At 35.2% G+C, this 16540-nt stretch overlaps 1 protein-coding gene and 1 long non-coding RNA gene across 3 annotated transcripts in view; one reads left to right on the forward strand and one right to left on the reverse strand.

The window, feature by feature from the left end:
- Positions 1-16540, reverse strand: part of CNTNAP2 (contactin associated protein 2) — a 791915-nt gene that overhangs the window by 352407 nt on the left and 422968 nt on the right. The window contains exons 5-8 of the mRNA XM_010708239.3: positions 14051-14254; positions 10625-10809; positions 6649-6792; positions 991-1255 (exon numbers count right to left, since the gene is read on the reverse strand). Of these exons, the coding sequence (XP_010706541.1) occupies positions 991-1255; positions 6649-6792; positions 10625-10809; positions 14051-14254 (798 nt within the window). The remainder of the gene's footprint in view (positions 1-990; positions 1256-6648; positions 6793-10624; positions 10810-14050; positions 14255-16540) is intronic.
- LOC146544564 (uncharacterized) overlaps positions 1-16540 on the forward strand; it is a 52033-nt gene that overhangs the window by 30354 nt on the left and 5139 nt on the right. For both annotated transcript variants that reach the window (XR_014882221.1, XR_014882222.1), the window contains one exon: positions 1085-1189. This is a non-coding gene — a long non-coding RNA (uncharacterized LOC146544564). The remainder of the gene's footprint in view (positions 1-1084; positions 1190-16540) is intronic.

Below are 16540 nucleotides of genomic sequence, written 5' to 3' on the forward strand. Positions count from 1 at the left end.
TCAACTCTCCAATTTAGAGACAATGCTTTTCATATGGGGTTGTGTCAAAGGCCTTACAGAAGTCCATATAGATTAAACCAGTTACTTTTCCCTTGTTCACTGATTCTATCAGTGTTATGGAAGGCCATCAAATTGGTCAGGCAACATGACTTAAGTCATTTTGGCCATCTCTAATCAGTTCCTTATCTTCCATATGCCTTAACAGAACTAAGGAGGATTTGTTCCATGATCTTCCTGGGTACAGCTGTGAGACTGATTGGTGTGCAGTTACCTAGATCTTCCTTTCCACTGTGATGTTTTCCAGCTACTGGAAACTTAACATGGCTGTCATAACTTTTCAAATACAATAGTGAGTGATTCAGCAGCTATATCAGCCAATTCCCCCTTTATTCATAAAATTGCTTGATGAATCCTAGGGTCAAGAGTGTATGAACTGAAATGAACATGCATCCTACCTTCCAGAAGCAGACCTAATGCTCAGTAATTCTTTCACACAGCATCTCCCAAACACTCCTTAGATAAGTAATGAAAGCTTTTACTTCTCCAGTATGGTTATGCAGTATGCTTGAAAAATGCCATAGTTTTTCCACACTAGCCTTGTGTTTATAACAGCTTGTAGATTTTCTTTATTACTATTCTCAGCAAGAGTATACATTACTCTTTCCTGTTGAAACCAAATGTTTTTGCACAGAAGACTGAAAGAGTTATGGAAGAAAGAAAATAAGAGGCCTTGCAGGCAAGGAGTGAAAAGTCTTCTTGTTTTGCTCAGAATAAAAATAATTGTGGTTTCTTCCTTTTTTTATTTTAATAATTTTTATTATTCTTCTAACTCTTGCTCAATGAAACACACAGTAAAGGATTTGATTCAGTAAGAATAAATATGCAGCTGCAAATTTTATTCTTAAATTTGAAAATGAGTTTTTTCAGTTTTGAATGCTACTATGCTTTTAAACAATACCAACATTATTGTTATCAATTGAAAGCACTTACCTGATGAGATATCTATTTGATTCTTCTTTACTTGGGTAACATTTATATGAACGCTGACCTTGCCTTCATTAATGTCAATTTCAACATTCCCCAGGCCATCTGCAAAGTTGCTGAAGACAAGAAGTCCATTGGGGTTCCAGGTTCGGAAAAGGAAACTGAGTGAAAACACATCCTGGCTTGGACGTCCAGGAACTTCAAGGTAACTGGTGGCATTGAAAAAGACAGGCACTGTATGTGGCTCCACACAAGAAAAACTTAAATTTCCCTGAGTAAAACACACACACACAAAAACAAACAAAAACAAAAACATAAGTAAAATCATAAGATTCCACTAGATTCATAGACAGCTCTAGAAAAGTATTCTAGGTTTCATTTGATTCAAAGTTTGCTGTAGTCAGTGTAAGCTCCATGTAAAAAAGTATTATTAATATCATTACTTATTATTTTGATGTATTTGTTGATATTTCTGTTTTTTCTAGAGGCTTGTGCCAAAGAATGGCTTAATTATATTTTGCACCGTACATATGTGTAGTAAGATGCACACCGTGCCCTTTAAATTGTCATCTAAAATAAACCTTGCATGAAAACATTAATAATCCCATTACAAAGAGGAAGAAATGAATCAGAGAGAAACTTGAACCTATTCATTGTCAGTAAAGATACCCGTAAGAGGGTAATAGCTCATCTTTTCATGAAAATTAAGTCAAGTTTCCAAAATATCTTTAAATAAACAAGTCTATGTACATATACAATGTGTGAGGTTGTAAAAGAAAGACATATAGTAACTACCTTCTCTGTTACGTTTTCTGCAGGATAATATTAAGAAAGCAAATGCAGTAATTCATGAAGCTGAATGATTTGGAGTAGCTGACCATGAACAAAATCTAATAATTGTGATCATTCAGTCATTTCCTTTGTAAAAGAATTTGGAGTTTGCACACTGTAAAATTTCATTCCTAGGGAAACTGACAAAAATCTAGTAAACTATCTCGAATTTAAAAGCTTTAAATTATATCTGTAATAAGACCAGAGCTATAGACACGAAATATTCACTCAGGTTCTAATGTCTTTTCTCATGAGAGAGGACAACACCAAGCCATATTATAGACATTATTTTTTTTTCCTTTGAAATACTAATCAGTGTGTAGCTCTTACTTTATTACTTTATAACATAATGCATTTACCTAAGGCAATCTCTCTCCAGAACTGACTTTTTAATTAATCAATGCATAGAATACAAAGACTTCTTCTATTGAAGAACACTCTGCTATGTGGCAAAGTGGACTGTGTTTTGTGGTTGGGTTTTCTGATGTACTGTGGCAAACCGATATTCTGTGGTAATTTCAATTTAATTTCAGAAGGTAAGATTTTATCTGATACAGTATAGAAATGATAATGATCAGGGCAGTAGTTCTGTTGCTTTATATTTCCACATTAAAAATTATTAAGGACTGAACAACATTGTCAGAGGTACTTAGATGTTTAGATATAACATTCATCTGAATACTGTTTAGAATTCGAGTAGGAGTCACATAGTCAGATATCATTGTTAGCATGTAAATATTTTAAACTCCACCTTACTGACTTCTTGTAACATTTCTTTTTTTTTACTTCATGTTGCATAAATGCACCTGAAAATTCACCTTGAGGGAAGTTAAAGCATTTTGAAGCCACACAGTAAGTTTGTAAGATCCGTGTGAGGATCTCCTAAATAAATCTTTTTAGAAGTACTTGTTTTCAACTGGACCATTTAATCTATAATATGATTTAAAGAAATGACAACCACTTTTTCAGTAAAACCAAAGGACCTCTCTTTAGCTCTGACAATCTGCTTGAATTTTTTTTTTTTTTCACTCTAAAAGTAGTCCAGAGTTTTTTTTATTTTTTTATTTTTTTTCAGCTTACTAAGCAGTAAGTCCAAATAGCTAACACATTTATTTGGATACTGTTAATCTGAGCATTTCCAAATGTGCCATACATATTTTTTTTATTCAATCCTAGATTTAATATACAGAAGAAAAAAAAAATCAAAACGCTAGAGATCAACTGAAATGCCATTTGTAATCGTTTGTTAACATTCTCAGTATAATATTCACCTTAGGAGTAAGAAAATTTATTCTATTTCTGTGTTGGGAAAGTCCTGCATAGACACAGAGGGCAACAGCATTTTGTAAGAGCTGGCACCTTATGATTCAGTTACAGACACCAGCCACAGATGTCATTTAAGTAGCACTCAGAAAGCACTTTTTTAAACATTTATAAGTTTTTCTTAAAGCATTGTTTATAAGAGGTACTAACAATTTACACATAAGAAGGTCTTTCACATCCAGTTGACACTCTCAAGGCATACTGACGCATAAAGTACTTGCACATAAAGCACTTCCTTAGGTGCCAAATGCATTCAATTTTTTTTTATTTTTTTTTTAATCAGTGAGTTCATTTACCATGAACACTCTAACCGCATAAAAGTTTTCTTGGGGAAGTAACACATAATTCCAATTTCTCTGCTATCCAAAATTGTATTTTCCCTGCTGAATCATTTAGATTAATCTGAACTGAATTATCAGTTCCCAATATGACTGTACTTCACCAGAGAAGCCCTCTTTTAAACAAAGCCCATTGGATACAGATTGGTTACTAGATCTAGCTAAAAGTTAGAACTAATCTGCAGCTTGTAAAAGAATCCCTGTTTTTCAAAGAGTGAGAGATTCTTTTATATAGATTCAGAATAATTTACTGAATAGCTCTGTGGGCAGTGAGACATGCAAATAAAATATTTAGCATGTATTTATACTGAAATATGTGCATTTATACTGAAATTATTGGTCATATAGAAGAATTACTTGTAAGACATGGGAAGGGAAATTGTGAAAATATCTATTTGGGCAGTTAGAACTTTGCATCACGATCCTTATCTTGCAAACTACCTTCAAATTTACCTTTTATAAATCAATTTCGCTTTCAGATGTTATCCTTTGTGGTAATACTGCCAGGTTTTTCCCATTTAATTGAGATACTGGCTGAAAATATATCCAGTAAAAGTGAGGTAATGCATTTTCTAAAACTACAACAATTGCTGTATCAGGATGGATCATAAAGTAAGCACAATAAAACTGTGGTTAATAGCTGCCAGGTTATGTCTTTATTTTTCTCAAATATTTATTTGAGTGTAACATATCATAAATACTTTAAAGAAAATGTTTATCTTATATTTATACATGATTGTACTCAGTAATCCATGGAAGAGTAGCCACTGAAGTGGTAGAAGCATAAGCCTAATTTATATAAAGAGAGAGAGAAACAAATTTGGTTCTTCTTAGCATTCTTCTGTTACAAGTTATGAGAAACTTGTTAGATTTTAGTACTTGTAAATGTAAACGAAACAAACATAAACTACCATACATAACCGTATTATTTTCAATAACATAGATAATATGGATTGGAAGACTCGTGTGCATGTTCTTTTTTTCTGTCTTAGACCTGAATAAAGCTGTAAACAAGATAGAAACTAATGCTCTAGTAAATCACTGCCAACTCTTGCTTGCAAGTCCATTTGGGAGAAAATTTGACACTCCAATTTTTTTCTTGTTGTCCTCCTCTCTCCTACTCTCCTTTTTATGTATCTTTATTATTTGCCTCATTTCTGTGAAAACAAATCAGGCTCCATTAATAAGAGCAAAAACTGTTTAAGGCCATCCATCTTACTCATTCTCCTCAAAGGAGAATGCTGCCACTTTTTCTATCACAGAGGACTGCAAAACTTTTTGTTCCACATTGTTACCCTCTAAAGATAAAATGAATAAATTGCTTAAGAAGATGTTGAAAGACTCTTAATGGTGCATTTATGATCATAACATCTATGTTTGTGAGACCTAAGGATTTTTATTAATTCTATTTTTGTTCAGTGTAAAATCAAGATTAACTTCTTAGATTTTCTGGACATCCTCATTGTATAAATTTAATTTTTTCACTCCTTTTCATTGTACAACTTCTGAAATCTGACAGTAAGAACACTTTTCTTTTTGTCTCAAACCTCTTTTTTTATTCTTTGTCCACCTGTTTTTTTTTTGTTCCCCTCCTTCCTCCCCCTCCTCCCCCCCCCCGCACTATGATGCTTCTTATAACTTTACCAATTACTTTGTGTTCCATTTCATTACGTTACTTATTTTTGCTTTTTGTTTAGAGCAGGGTATGTCTACTGCTATGCATCTGCACAGTTCCTACAATGGAGCTTTGATCCTGGTTGGATTGCTTAAGTGCCAATAACATGAACATGATTAACAAAAATGCTAGTTTCAACTTAGTATTTTTCATGCTAAATCAGGCTCAAAACTAGAAGAATAAAAGTTTTTGTAAGAAACATAAAAAATGTGTGTTGATTTCATCAGTGAAACTAATTTTGTTTTTGAAGAGCACAAGAAATGTAAATAATTCATCTGAGAGCAAAGGTCACTTCTGTTTTTATATTCTCAGAAGTGGAAATCAAGTGAATCATCAGATTAAACTAGCATGCCACAGCTTTGTGGTGAACCACTAACACTACCAAACCTACACATGTAGATTCTGCATTAATGTTACAAGCAACAGAATTTAATCAACTAACAAACAAAACAAACAGAAAATTCACATCCAAATAAACCAGAAAGAGGATTTTATAGGCACTCCATAGAACTGTTAGCTGTGCTATGCTTTTGAAAGGCTGGAATTTGTCCTACAGAAATCTCTTAAATTGCACGTCCATCCAAGAAGAGTCATTGCACTTTATTTCTACTGTATATGTTTATCTTATATCTTATTCTTCCTTATTGCTATGTATTATGTAAATACATAAAGAAAAAGGCAGTAATGGAACTATACATAATGAGGGCTTTATGAAGGCTGCAGTATTGTACACAAGAAAGCCTTGAACAAATCTATCTCAAATTCAGGATAATAATACATTTATTTCCTACCCACATTGCTCATGCAATCCACTAACTATTTCAGGAATGCTTAGATCCTTAAAAATATAGAAATTATAGTAATTACCTAATCAACTTTTACAGAAAGACACAAGCTTAAACACGAAAGTAACTGTGAATGCTTTGGAGAGAAAAAAATAGAATATAATTTTAATAATCTCTGTAATGTTAATAAACTAAATAACAGTTTCAAAGCTTAGTATCTTGATGCTTTACAGAGCTCCCATAAAATGGCTCTGAGCCATCCCTTTAAATGATTTTGCACACCCACGCAACTTGCTCTGTGGGGATGGAAGATATCAGGATTTAGAACCTTGACACAGTGCAATTGATTTAACAATAAATATAGTCTATCCTGGTTCTGGGTTACTATAATATGAAAGGAAAGCAAAAATGTATATATTGATTTACTGGTTTTCTTTTAAAAAACATTCATCTGATGCTGAAGGCTAATTCTGGAAAGCTGAAACTTAGATCCCAGCAGAAACAGGTTCCCAGATATTAAAAACAAACAAACAAACAAAAACAAACAAACAAAAAATCATGAAAGTATATACAATGAAATCTTTAGGCATGTGACAAACTTTTTTTGTATACTGTATGATTTCAGAACATCTGTTACACACACTCACAAACTTTCCTTAGAAAGAGAAGCAGAAGTTTAGAAGTTTAGATGATGATAAAGTTATGTTCTTACCACATTAGAAGGTTCCAATTTCTTCCTTCTAGCAAGGTCAGTGATATTATTGCCATTGTAGTTGATGCTCTCCATGCAGCCTTTGAAATTTTTTCTGCTGTTAGAACTTGGCTTCCCAGAAAAAGGCATGCCTCCAAAAGTTATCTTTGAATGTATCAGAAAATGAAAGACAGTTACTGGAGGACAAGGGCTGAGAATTTTTGCTTACTGAAAAAAGAAGGTATCAATAAGTACTGGAAAAGCAGGAAAAAGTCTATGATGAAGTCATGACTGCAAATATTTTTAGTGGTAAATTCTATCTGTTATTAGGTTTTCCCAAATAAAGAGAAAACATGTATCACAGTTACATACGGACTGATATTCTGATCACTACTGTTCAGTACCCGTTTCAAACTTGAAATAAATGTCCATTTGAGTACTTTTTTTCAACAAAAGTAGATCAGAGATCAGTCAGATAGATAGCCTGATTTGAATCATCCACTCAGGTCTAAATATATGCCAGAGCTTAGAATACAACGTAGCAGTTGTAATTGTGGGCTTCTATACAATGTATTTGCTTCTTGTAACACTTACATATTTATTTTATCTAGCAGAATTTTACAGAATCGCATAGTTCAAAAAACTATCTCCTGTTAAACAGGCTCACTTTCCAGTATTGAGAACATGGTTTTATCACATAGTTATGGTCAATAAGAAATTACCACTTAATTTAGTAGGACAAAAAGAAATATTTATTTATTTATGACCAATTTAATTACCCTGGGTTACTCAGAGACTGTAGTGATAAAACACTAAGAAAAAATAAATATTTTACAAACTAGAATTGCTCATTACCTCCTGTTACTCTATAGGGACTACACACGTCTCTACACTATCAGTGTCTTTCTGAAATATTTGGAAGTGAATAAATTTCTTTCATAAATATTTTGCAGCCCAAATATGAAGAATAAAGGATTCATGAGATTTGTCTTTGCAATCTATGTTAAGTATTTATATCAAATATATTGAGACATAAACAGTGATTAAAACTAGAATTCCTAGCCCAAGAAAGCTCACAAAAATTTCTACTTGCAGTCTCCTGCTGAGATTTGGTAGAGCCAAGCCTTCAAATATAATTCACTGTTAGCTCAACTGGTTGTTACTGAGAGCATGAAAATGCAGCTCAAAAAAACCTATTTTCTAAAACCTATTTTCTATTTTAAAAGTAAGAGACATTGGCTTTGCATACAAGAATTATATTGTTTCAACTACTCCACTGAAAACTAAGGTTTTATAAATAGTACACACCAGCTACATAAGAATACTTTGCATGCACATCCTCAGATGTTCTGTGTTAATTTGACTTTGAGAAAAAAAAAAAAAAAGCACAACTGGAGAATGGAATTGTAGTATTTTATTGTTGTCAAATGGTCTTTTGGGGATTTTGACCAAAACAGCATTGGTAACGCACTGGTGTTCTAGCTTTTGCTGAACTGTGCTTACACAGCATCAAAGATCTTTAAGTTTCTCGTGTTCCCCTACCAGCAAGTAGAATGAAGTGCATAAAAAATTCAGATGGGACACAACCAGGACAACTGACCCCCCTTGACCAAAGAGTTATCCCATACCACTTGATATTGTGCTCAGTTACAAGCTGAGTGAAGGTAGGAGGAAAGCAGGGATGTTTGGAATTACAGTGTTTTGTATGAAAAATTGTTTTGATTTATTGAGATTTACAACTTATGGATTAATTTATCATAAGGGCAATGTCTTTAAATGTAGTCTAACATCCAAAGTCAGTGAGTTAATTGAGAGTTAAAGATGGAGAAGTCAAGGCTCTGCCTTTTATATGAACCACAGAACATGTTTTCATACACATTAAAATAATTTTCATTAAATATGAGAAAATCTGTGTAGATGGAGATTGAAATGTACCTTTGGGAACTGTCAATGAGGTCTCTAATGGCAAAGAAGAGAGAAAACTGTATCTCCTGGATTCCATTCTTATTGCTTGTAATACATTTATTATTTACATATACTACATATATATATGTAAATTGGCTTATTGCACTCTGTCTAACATTTTCTGTTGTTCAATCAATTGAAAATCTTTAATAAAATCAACTTATATGACTTTCTGGTAGCACAGTTCAGGTCTTCTATGTCCAATTATTGGCCCAACGCACTGTTGAGTCAGTCGTTCCCTGTAGTTATGTATCATCCATGAATTTATTGAGGGTATATTCTATCCCATCATCCAGGTGAATGAATGAAGATGTTAACCATCCCTGAGGTATTCTGATTACTCGTGGTCCCCAATTACAATTTGCTGCCCACTGCCCTCTGTTTCTGATCATTCAGCCAGTTTTGAAACCACCTCACAATCTGCTCATCCAGTCCAAATACTTCAACAGCTTCTCTGTGAGGATATTATGGGAGATGGAGTCAAAAGCCTTACTGAAGTCCACACAGGCAATATGGTTTGATCTCCTCTCATCCATTAGGCACACCATTTCATCATAGAAGCTCATCACATTCGTTAAGCCTGGGTGAAACCATGCTGACAGCAACTGTTTATTTTCTTGTCCTTCATGTGACTGGAAACAGTTTCCAGGATTAGCTGTTGATTCACCTTCCCAGGGATCAAGTGCTACCCACTGGCCTGTAATTTTCTGACCCCACCCCATCCTTCCTGAAGGCAGGAATAACTTTTATTTCAATGTTCAGGAACTTCTTGAACAAAGATTATCAAGAAGGATATCACAATGATAGCATTAATGAGTGTGTCACATCATGGCCTGTGGACTTACGAGTGTACAGTTTTCTCAAATACTCCATAATCTGATCCTCTTCTATCAGGAGTATACATTCCTTTCTCCAGTTTCTTCCTTCAGGTTTTTATGACAGCATTTCAGGCTAAGAGCAAGTGTAGTGTAGTGTAGCGTCGTTCCTCATCAACACTTGTGGGCATTAACTGACTGATCAAACAAAAGTTTTTTTTTTGAATTTACTGTTTCTTTATAGAAAGAAGTTAGTGATGGTGCATTTGTGATAATATAAGAAAATACTTACTTGCCTAAGAAGAGCAAGGTCATTGGTAAGTAAAAAAGTTCTAATCTGTTTCCTTTGCTAAAAATTTACATTAGCTGTTACTAAAAAAGAATTCTGCCTGATTCAAGTGCAAAATGTGCACCTGAAAGTAATAGCAGATGGTATGATTTTTTTTTTTTAATTCATTTTGTGCTTACAGCAGATGCTTAGCTATAGTGTACCCTAACCTTACTGAATTACATAAATCTCCCATTTTAAAACAAAAGATTAAGATGAGCCTTATAACAGATGAGATCTGTCATGGTTTTATGATTTTTGGTTATCAGTATTCCACATCATAACATCATGTATTGCACTTGGAGTTAAAGAGTTAATGCTCCAGTTCCAGGTATCTGTCTCAGAAGAGAAGAAGAACTACATACCCCAGATGACTTTGCATTCAGAGAGGAGATAAAATCCCTGGCAAAGTCATGGGATCCCGTTCTCTTCCCTTCTGTTTGTCCCAAATGCATGTCTTGCCTCAGCATTAGAGTAGGGCCTTAAGGTTTCAGACACTCATTATATTTGATTTATTAGCTTCAGTTCTAATATATTGTAGTATATTGTATTATAGTGTGTTATCTTGCATTTCAGTATCTTATTTAGTAAATTAGTTTGTTTCTCCTCAGATCATTGCTGCTGTTCTATTATAGGCACATCTCTCTATCTTTTTCCTATTGTCAACAGCTGAACTGTTGACAAGATCTGATAGAAAGGATCTGATGAAGGGCAACTAAATTGATACCTAAGGGAATAGATTATTTGAAAGAAATGTAAGGAAAAAAAATGTTATTTAAAAAACCATTAAAAAAAAAACAAATGAAACATTTTAATTATATCAAGTTTCTCTTCTTATTGGACTTTATAAAGTAAATTTGAATGATAATGTGTAGATTTCATTATCTACCTCATAATCCAGGTCCAGATAATCAAATTCTCCATTAGTTCTGAAATGCTGAATGTGTCTATCCAGGGTGAGATTGATGTTTCTCCCGTGGCGCTCTATGACGATGGAGTGCCAATGGTGATCATCTAAGAGGCTGCCAGTCATCACGGACGTGTGGCCATAAATAGAGCCAAGCTGGTTGCTACCTAAAATAAGAATAGAAACAAAAGCAATTTTCATTTAATATTAGTTAGGCAAACATTTTCCTTTCACTCTGTTAATACTTCACCTGAAACATGTCACACAATCACACAGTCTCACACTGGAGGAATTCAATTCACTATGAAGATAAGATCTACCACATGGAGATATGATGCCATAAAAATACAAATACCTAGATCAAATACATCAATAATCACATTAATGAAGTCTATAAATATTTGTCATAGTAGGTGTATGAAGGTGTACCAGGGAAGCAATAGCTACTTCCAGTTGCAAAATTGTATTCAACTAAGGCTTTTCTGTGTTGTGTAAGAGTCTCAGTGCAGAATGAACCAATAGCAGCAAAAAATGTCTTCTGCTAATAAAACTTACCTTAGTCTTCCTGTGTTAACCTTCCCTTTTTTGCACTTGGGCCGGAGGAATCCAAGGCATTTAAAACAGACTGGAAGGAGCAGTCCTTGAGAGCAGCCTTGCAGAGAAGGACCTGGGGGTCGTGACGGATGAAAAACCGAACATGAGCTAGCAGTGTGCTCTTGCAGCTCAGAAAGCAAATGGTATCCTGGGTTCCATCAGAAGAGACAGGGGACAGGGAGGTGATTGTCCCTGTCTACTCTGCTCATGTGAGGCCCCATCTGCAGTACTGTGTCCGGATCTGGAGCCCCCAGTACAAGAAAGTCGGAGAGCTGTTGGAGAGGATCCAGAGGAGGACCACAGAGATGATCAGCAGGCTGAAATGCCTCCCCTACCAAGACAGGCTGAGGCAGCTGGGCTTGTTCAGCCTGGAGAAAAGAAGGCTGTGGGGTGACCTCATTGCACCTTTTCAGTACCTAAAGGGAGCCTATAAACAGGAGGGGAATCAACTCTTTGAAAGAGTAGATAACAGCAGGACAAGGGGAAATGGTTTGAAGTTGAGGAAGGGAAGATTGAGGTTGGATGTCAGGGGGAAGTTCTTTATTATGAGAGTGGTGAGGTGCTAGAACAGGCTGCCTAGAGAGGTTGTGGATTCCCCGTCCCAGCAGGTGTTCAAGGCCAGGTTGGATGGGGCCCTGGGCAGCCTGGTCTAGTATTAAACGGGGAGGTTGGTGGCCCTCCTTGTGGCAGGAGATTGGAGATTCATGATCCTTGAGTTCCCTTCCAACCCAGGCCATTCTGTGATTCTATGATTTTTCTGGAAGGCAATTAACGTAAATACAGTTTTGCAGCTTACTGCTGTGCTTTCTGGAAACTTTTGCCTGTGTAGCTGTGCTTGTCAGAGATCATATTTCACTGCAGTCTGGCTGACATAACTAAGCCAGAAAAGGTAGATAGTATATATCTCAAGTGAAGCAGCAAATGACAAATTCACTGAGAAGTTTAAAAAATTGCTGCGCTGCCCAATAACTCACTGCATTCTTTATGTTTTAAATACATGAGGAGATAGTGCATTTCTGGAGCATGCCTGAAAATCAGTAAAGATGTGTAAGTTGATAACACATTCTGGCAAATCACACTGCCATGGCTTAATACAGTATTTTCCTACAAATGATCTTACTGCTTTTTTGCTGGAGGTTATTGATCCTTCCGAGAATTTTCACCAGCTTCAGTGGCTCCAGTGCTTCATAGTAATAGCTTAAAAAAAAACAGGACTTTCTCCCTGCCTACCTTCTTTATAGGAAGGTTACTAAACATCATGTGGCCTGTAGCTTTCCAGACAGTAATCATTTTTTGCTGCAGATTTTTAAGAGTGATCCTTCTTCCCCTAGCATTAAAGACAATGTCTTTCTTTCACACAGCCACTTGATTATGTTCTTAAAAATGAGGTAATGACGATTTCCACTCTTGAAGATATTTGAAGCTCTGGATACTTGAAGCTCTGGATGTACTCATGGGCAGCCTGCTCTAGCTGATCCTGCTTGAGCTGGGGGATGGACAAGATGACCTCCAGAAGTCCTTCCAATCTAAACAATTTTGCAAGTTTCTGAAAATGAAACTATAGCTGAGGCAAATATAGTTCTACCAATCTTCTTTCCTTTCCAACAAGTTTCTAATAATAATATATTGTTGATTTTATTTTGATTTTACTTTCATGTTATCTCACACAAACTAAGTGGAAAGACATAGGACAGGAAGTAAAAAAGAACAACATAAAGGGAACGATGAATATTTTCACAAAATTAAATTTTTTGGCCTGCTGTATCTGAAGAAAAAGAAGGATATAAGTTCTTTTGGGAATTGTTGTGATTTAACTTGGCACGTAGCTAAACATCACACAGCCATTCACTCACTCCACACTCCCCCTTTACATCCCAGATGTGATGAGGGAGAGAATTGGGAAAAAAAAACAGGACTTGCGGGTTGAGATAAAAACTATATGCTAAGAAACAAGAGGAAAATGGGAAAAAATGCAATTATAAATATATATATGCATGCTTTATACAGCTGTAATGCTATTACTCTCTACCTACTGACCAATCCACAGCAATAAATACAACTGCCTGCTGACCTGTGGCCTGCCAGCAATGCAAATTCTTACCCCATACCAAACAATGCCCAGCAACCCTCAAGTGGTGTCTGTCCCATGTCCTGGTCTTCATCAATAACAGAGCACTTCTCCACAAGTGTAAGTCAATCTACATCCCCACCCCCCTTCAAACTTAGTTTACAGGTCTTTGAATGAGCCCTGCTAATTCCTGTCCCAGAACCCTTTTGCCACTGTGAGATAAACCTTTTCATATATTACTGTCAAGTCCAGTGTCTTATAAAACTAGCCACTATCAAAGAACCCAAAGCCATGCCTATGGCATCAGTCTTGTAGCCAGGCAATTATCAACTGGATCCTTCTATGTTGTCACCTGAAAATGAAGGGAGGTAAGAGAAAATAACTTGCTCCCCAGAACCTTTTCACCAACTGTCCCAAGGCCTTGAAGACTTTCTTCATTCCCCACTGACTATGGGATGCAGCTTCCTCCACATCTGTGGAAGATCAGCAGAGGGTAGTACTCATGATCTTCTGCATGTCATATTGTATAGAATACCCCTTGGTCTAATTCTGGCCACCTGTCCTGGCTCCACCCTCCCCTTGCAGTCATGCTTATAGTGGTGACTTCTTTTTCCCACTAAGTGGTCTGTCCTCGCTTGGCCGTGGATGTACTCCCATCACTAACCAAAAGCTAAGATATCTCTATTTCAGTCAAGAGCAGAACAAGTATTAAAAAGAACACAAAAGCAGAAAAAAAAAAAAATTACCTAAATTTAAATTTAGAAAAAGTTTGGCTTTCTTGAGTTCCAAGGTGATATAGTCTCCTTGTTGTCCTTCTCCGTGGAAGATTACACCTTCACTTTCAGAGGTCTTAAATTTCAGAGAGATGACATCTTTCAATGTTTTCATTTTCTTGTTCCTGAATCTGTATGGTAACACTACATGGCCATCAAAATTGATAACATCAGCCCCTAATGAAAAAAAAAAAAAAAAAGATAACATTGTTTGTGAGTGGTTATATATAACAGTAGCTACTGGAAAAACAGATATGCTGTATGTGGATTGTATCTGAACAGAATAAAAACTTGTGCAAGTGCAGTATGCATTGCAAATACATTTTCTATTGACCAAGGGTTATTCCTATAAAAACTAGGAACCAGGAAGGGCATAATTTTAATTCATAGGATGTAAAAAAGCATCATCAGGGGAACAGTACTGAATTTTTTTGCTTGTCTTAAATGTAGTTGCTTTCCTACGCATTTTCATAACTTCTGAGTTGTCATTAATTACTCATATTTCTTAAAATCAGATATATGCATCTGTGAAGACTGTAAACATTAAGACATGAAACTAAATAAATTATTTAGGAGTTTTGAAATATTTTTCCTTGCCTTGTTCAGCTGTATACAGAAATATTTGATAAAATTTGGCTTCAACTGATCCTGAGAAGAAAAATTCTATTATTTGGACCAAGCTTTTATCTAGGTTTGGTTTTATACAAAATCAGGGAGGAAAACTGAGGGATGCAATGATTATCTTTTAAAGTTAATCCAATATTCATATAGAAGTTGCATAATGATACTATAAAATTTGACATACTCTTATTTTCATTTTTTAAGAATGAGATAATTTTTCACAACTTTTTTGGATGCAAGGTCCGGAAGTAATAGCCACAGAACTTCATTTCAGTGAACAGGCATACTTCTACTGAGTTTTGAATCTTTTCTTTTAAAAATAGTTCAGTAAAAGACTGCAAACATATAGATCTCTAAAAATTCATAGAGATTTTTTTAATAAAACCCTTTTATAAGCCACTTAACATGTGACCAGTCAGTAGTGCCCTAGCTATTTTTCTATCAGTATTTCCTCCTCACTATTCACAAATAGTAATTTAAATTCTTTAAAAATAATTCTTTAAAATGTTGAGCTTTTTAAATAAAAGAGTCTTCCCCACTTAACATTCTACAGAAGCGTTCACTTCTATTGGCACAACATATTAGTATAATTCATTTCATGTTCTGAGTTAAATAAAAAATAAAATTTTATCATAAATTCTTCAATTACATCTTTCTTATTTTTGCCTGCTTCTATGAACATCTCTTGTGTGACCAACTGTAACTTCCTAAAAATCCTAACTAGTTTTTGTTATCATGGTGTATAGTAACTTAAATCTTTCAGACCTTCTCAAAAACACACAAACAAAAACATTCCATTGCGCAGCTAGTGCAGCAGAATCTTAAAAAAATTCCATTAAAGCATTTTGTACATGATTAATATTAAATATAAGTATAAATGATTAATAAACTGTATATATTTCAGTTCAAATTTAGGTAGTCAACATTATCCGATATTATGTTAAAAAAGTTGCCTTTGTTTTTGGCAACATATGTCAGACATGCATTTTAAAAAATGTTTACTTAGAAGTAATTCTTGAAATATTCTTTTTCATCCAGCTTCATTGAAGTGCCTAAAGAAATGCCTACAACCATGCCTAAATGTCTGGGAATTTAGGGAATACCAAAATAATGTGCTGAGTCAATTTTTACTGGTTCTGAGTCCTCAATTGCTATCAAGAGACTGCTTATGTACAGCATCAATGTAGGCTTCTTTTCACACTCTATAATTTCCAGAAACACTTTTACAGTGATAAAAGAGTTATCTGAGTGTCAGAGAAAAGCACTGCATCGATCTTCACGATGTTTATTTTCTACTGAAAGTATGTACAAACAAAACCAATATTTCATAAATGATATCTATTTCATTGTTCAGTCACAAAATCCACAACCCATCTTCTATTCATTAACTAAACAACAGTAGGTTGAGACCAAGGCTTGCAGTTATGTCCATACATCCTTTCACCATTAAGCAAAGTGAGTTTTCGTATATACAGACCAACACATTATGTTTCTGTCCTTCAGGATTTTTCCAGCTAGACCAGGCATGTCCAACCCATGAACCGTGGGCCACATGCAACCCGGCGCAGCCTAAGAGGCCTAGCCTCTGCCCCTCACCACTATGGTGATTAGTCTTCCTAACATACTCGCCTGGTCTGGCCCTAGGTGCTTACCTAGAAGCAACCACACATGGATTCTGCTACTAACATCGTGTTGACTGAAACCAGGACATGGGGAGAGCTCAGTGTACAGCTAACTCAGGTTATGGCAAATAATTTTATGCATTTTGATAAAACAGTACTGCAAACAGTGAAAAACATGAAGCCATGCTTTCTGTTTTGATAAAGGAATTTGAGAATATGT

The sequence above is a fragment of the Meleagris gallopavo genome, chromosome 3 (assembly GCF_905368555.1).
Source record: "Meleagris gallopavo chromosome 3, MGAL_WU_HG_1.1, whole genome shotgun sequence".
Classification (NCBI taxonomy): Eukaryota; Metazoa; Chordata; class Aves; order Galliformes; family Phasianidae; genus Meleagris; species Meleagris gallopavo.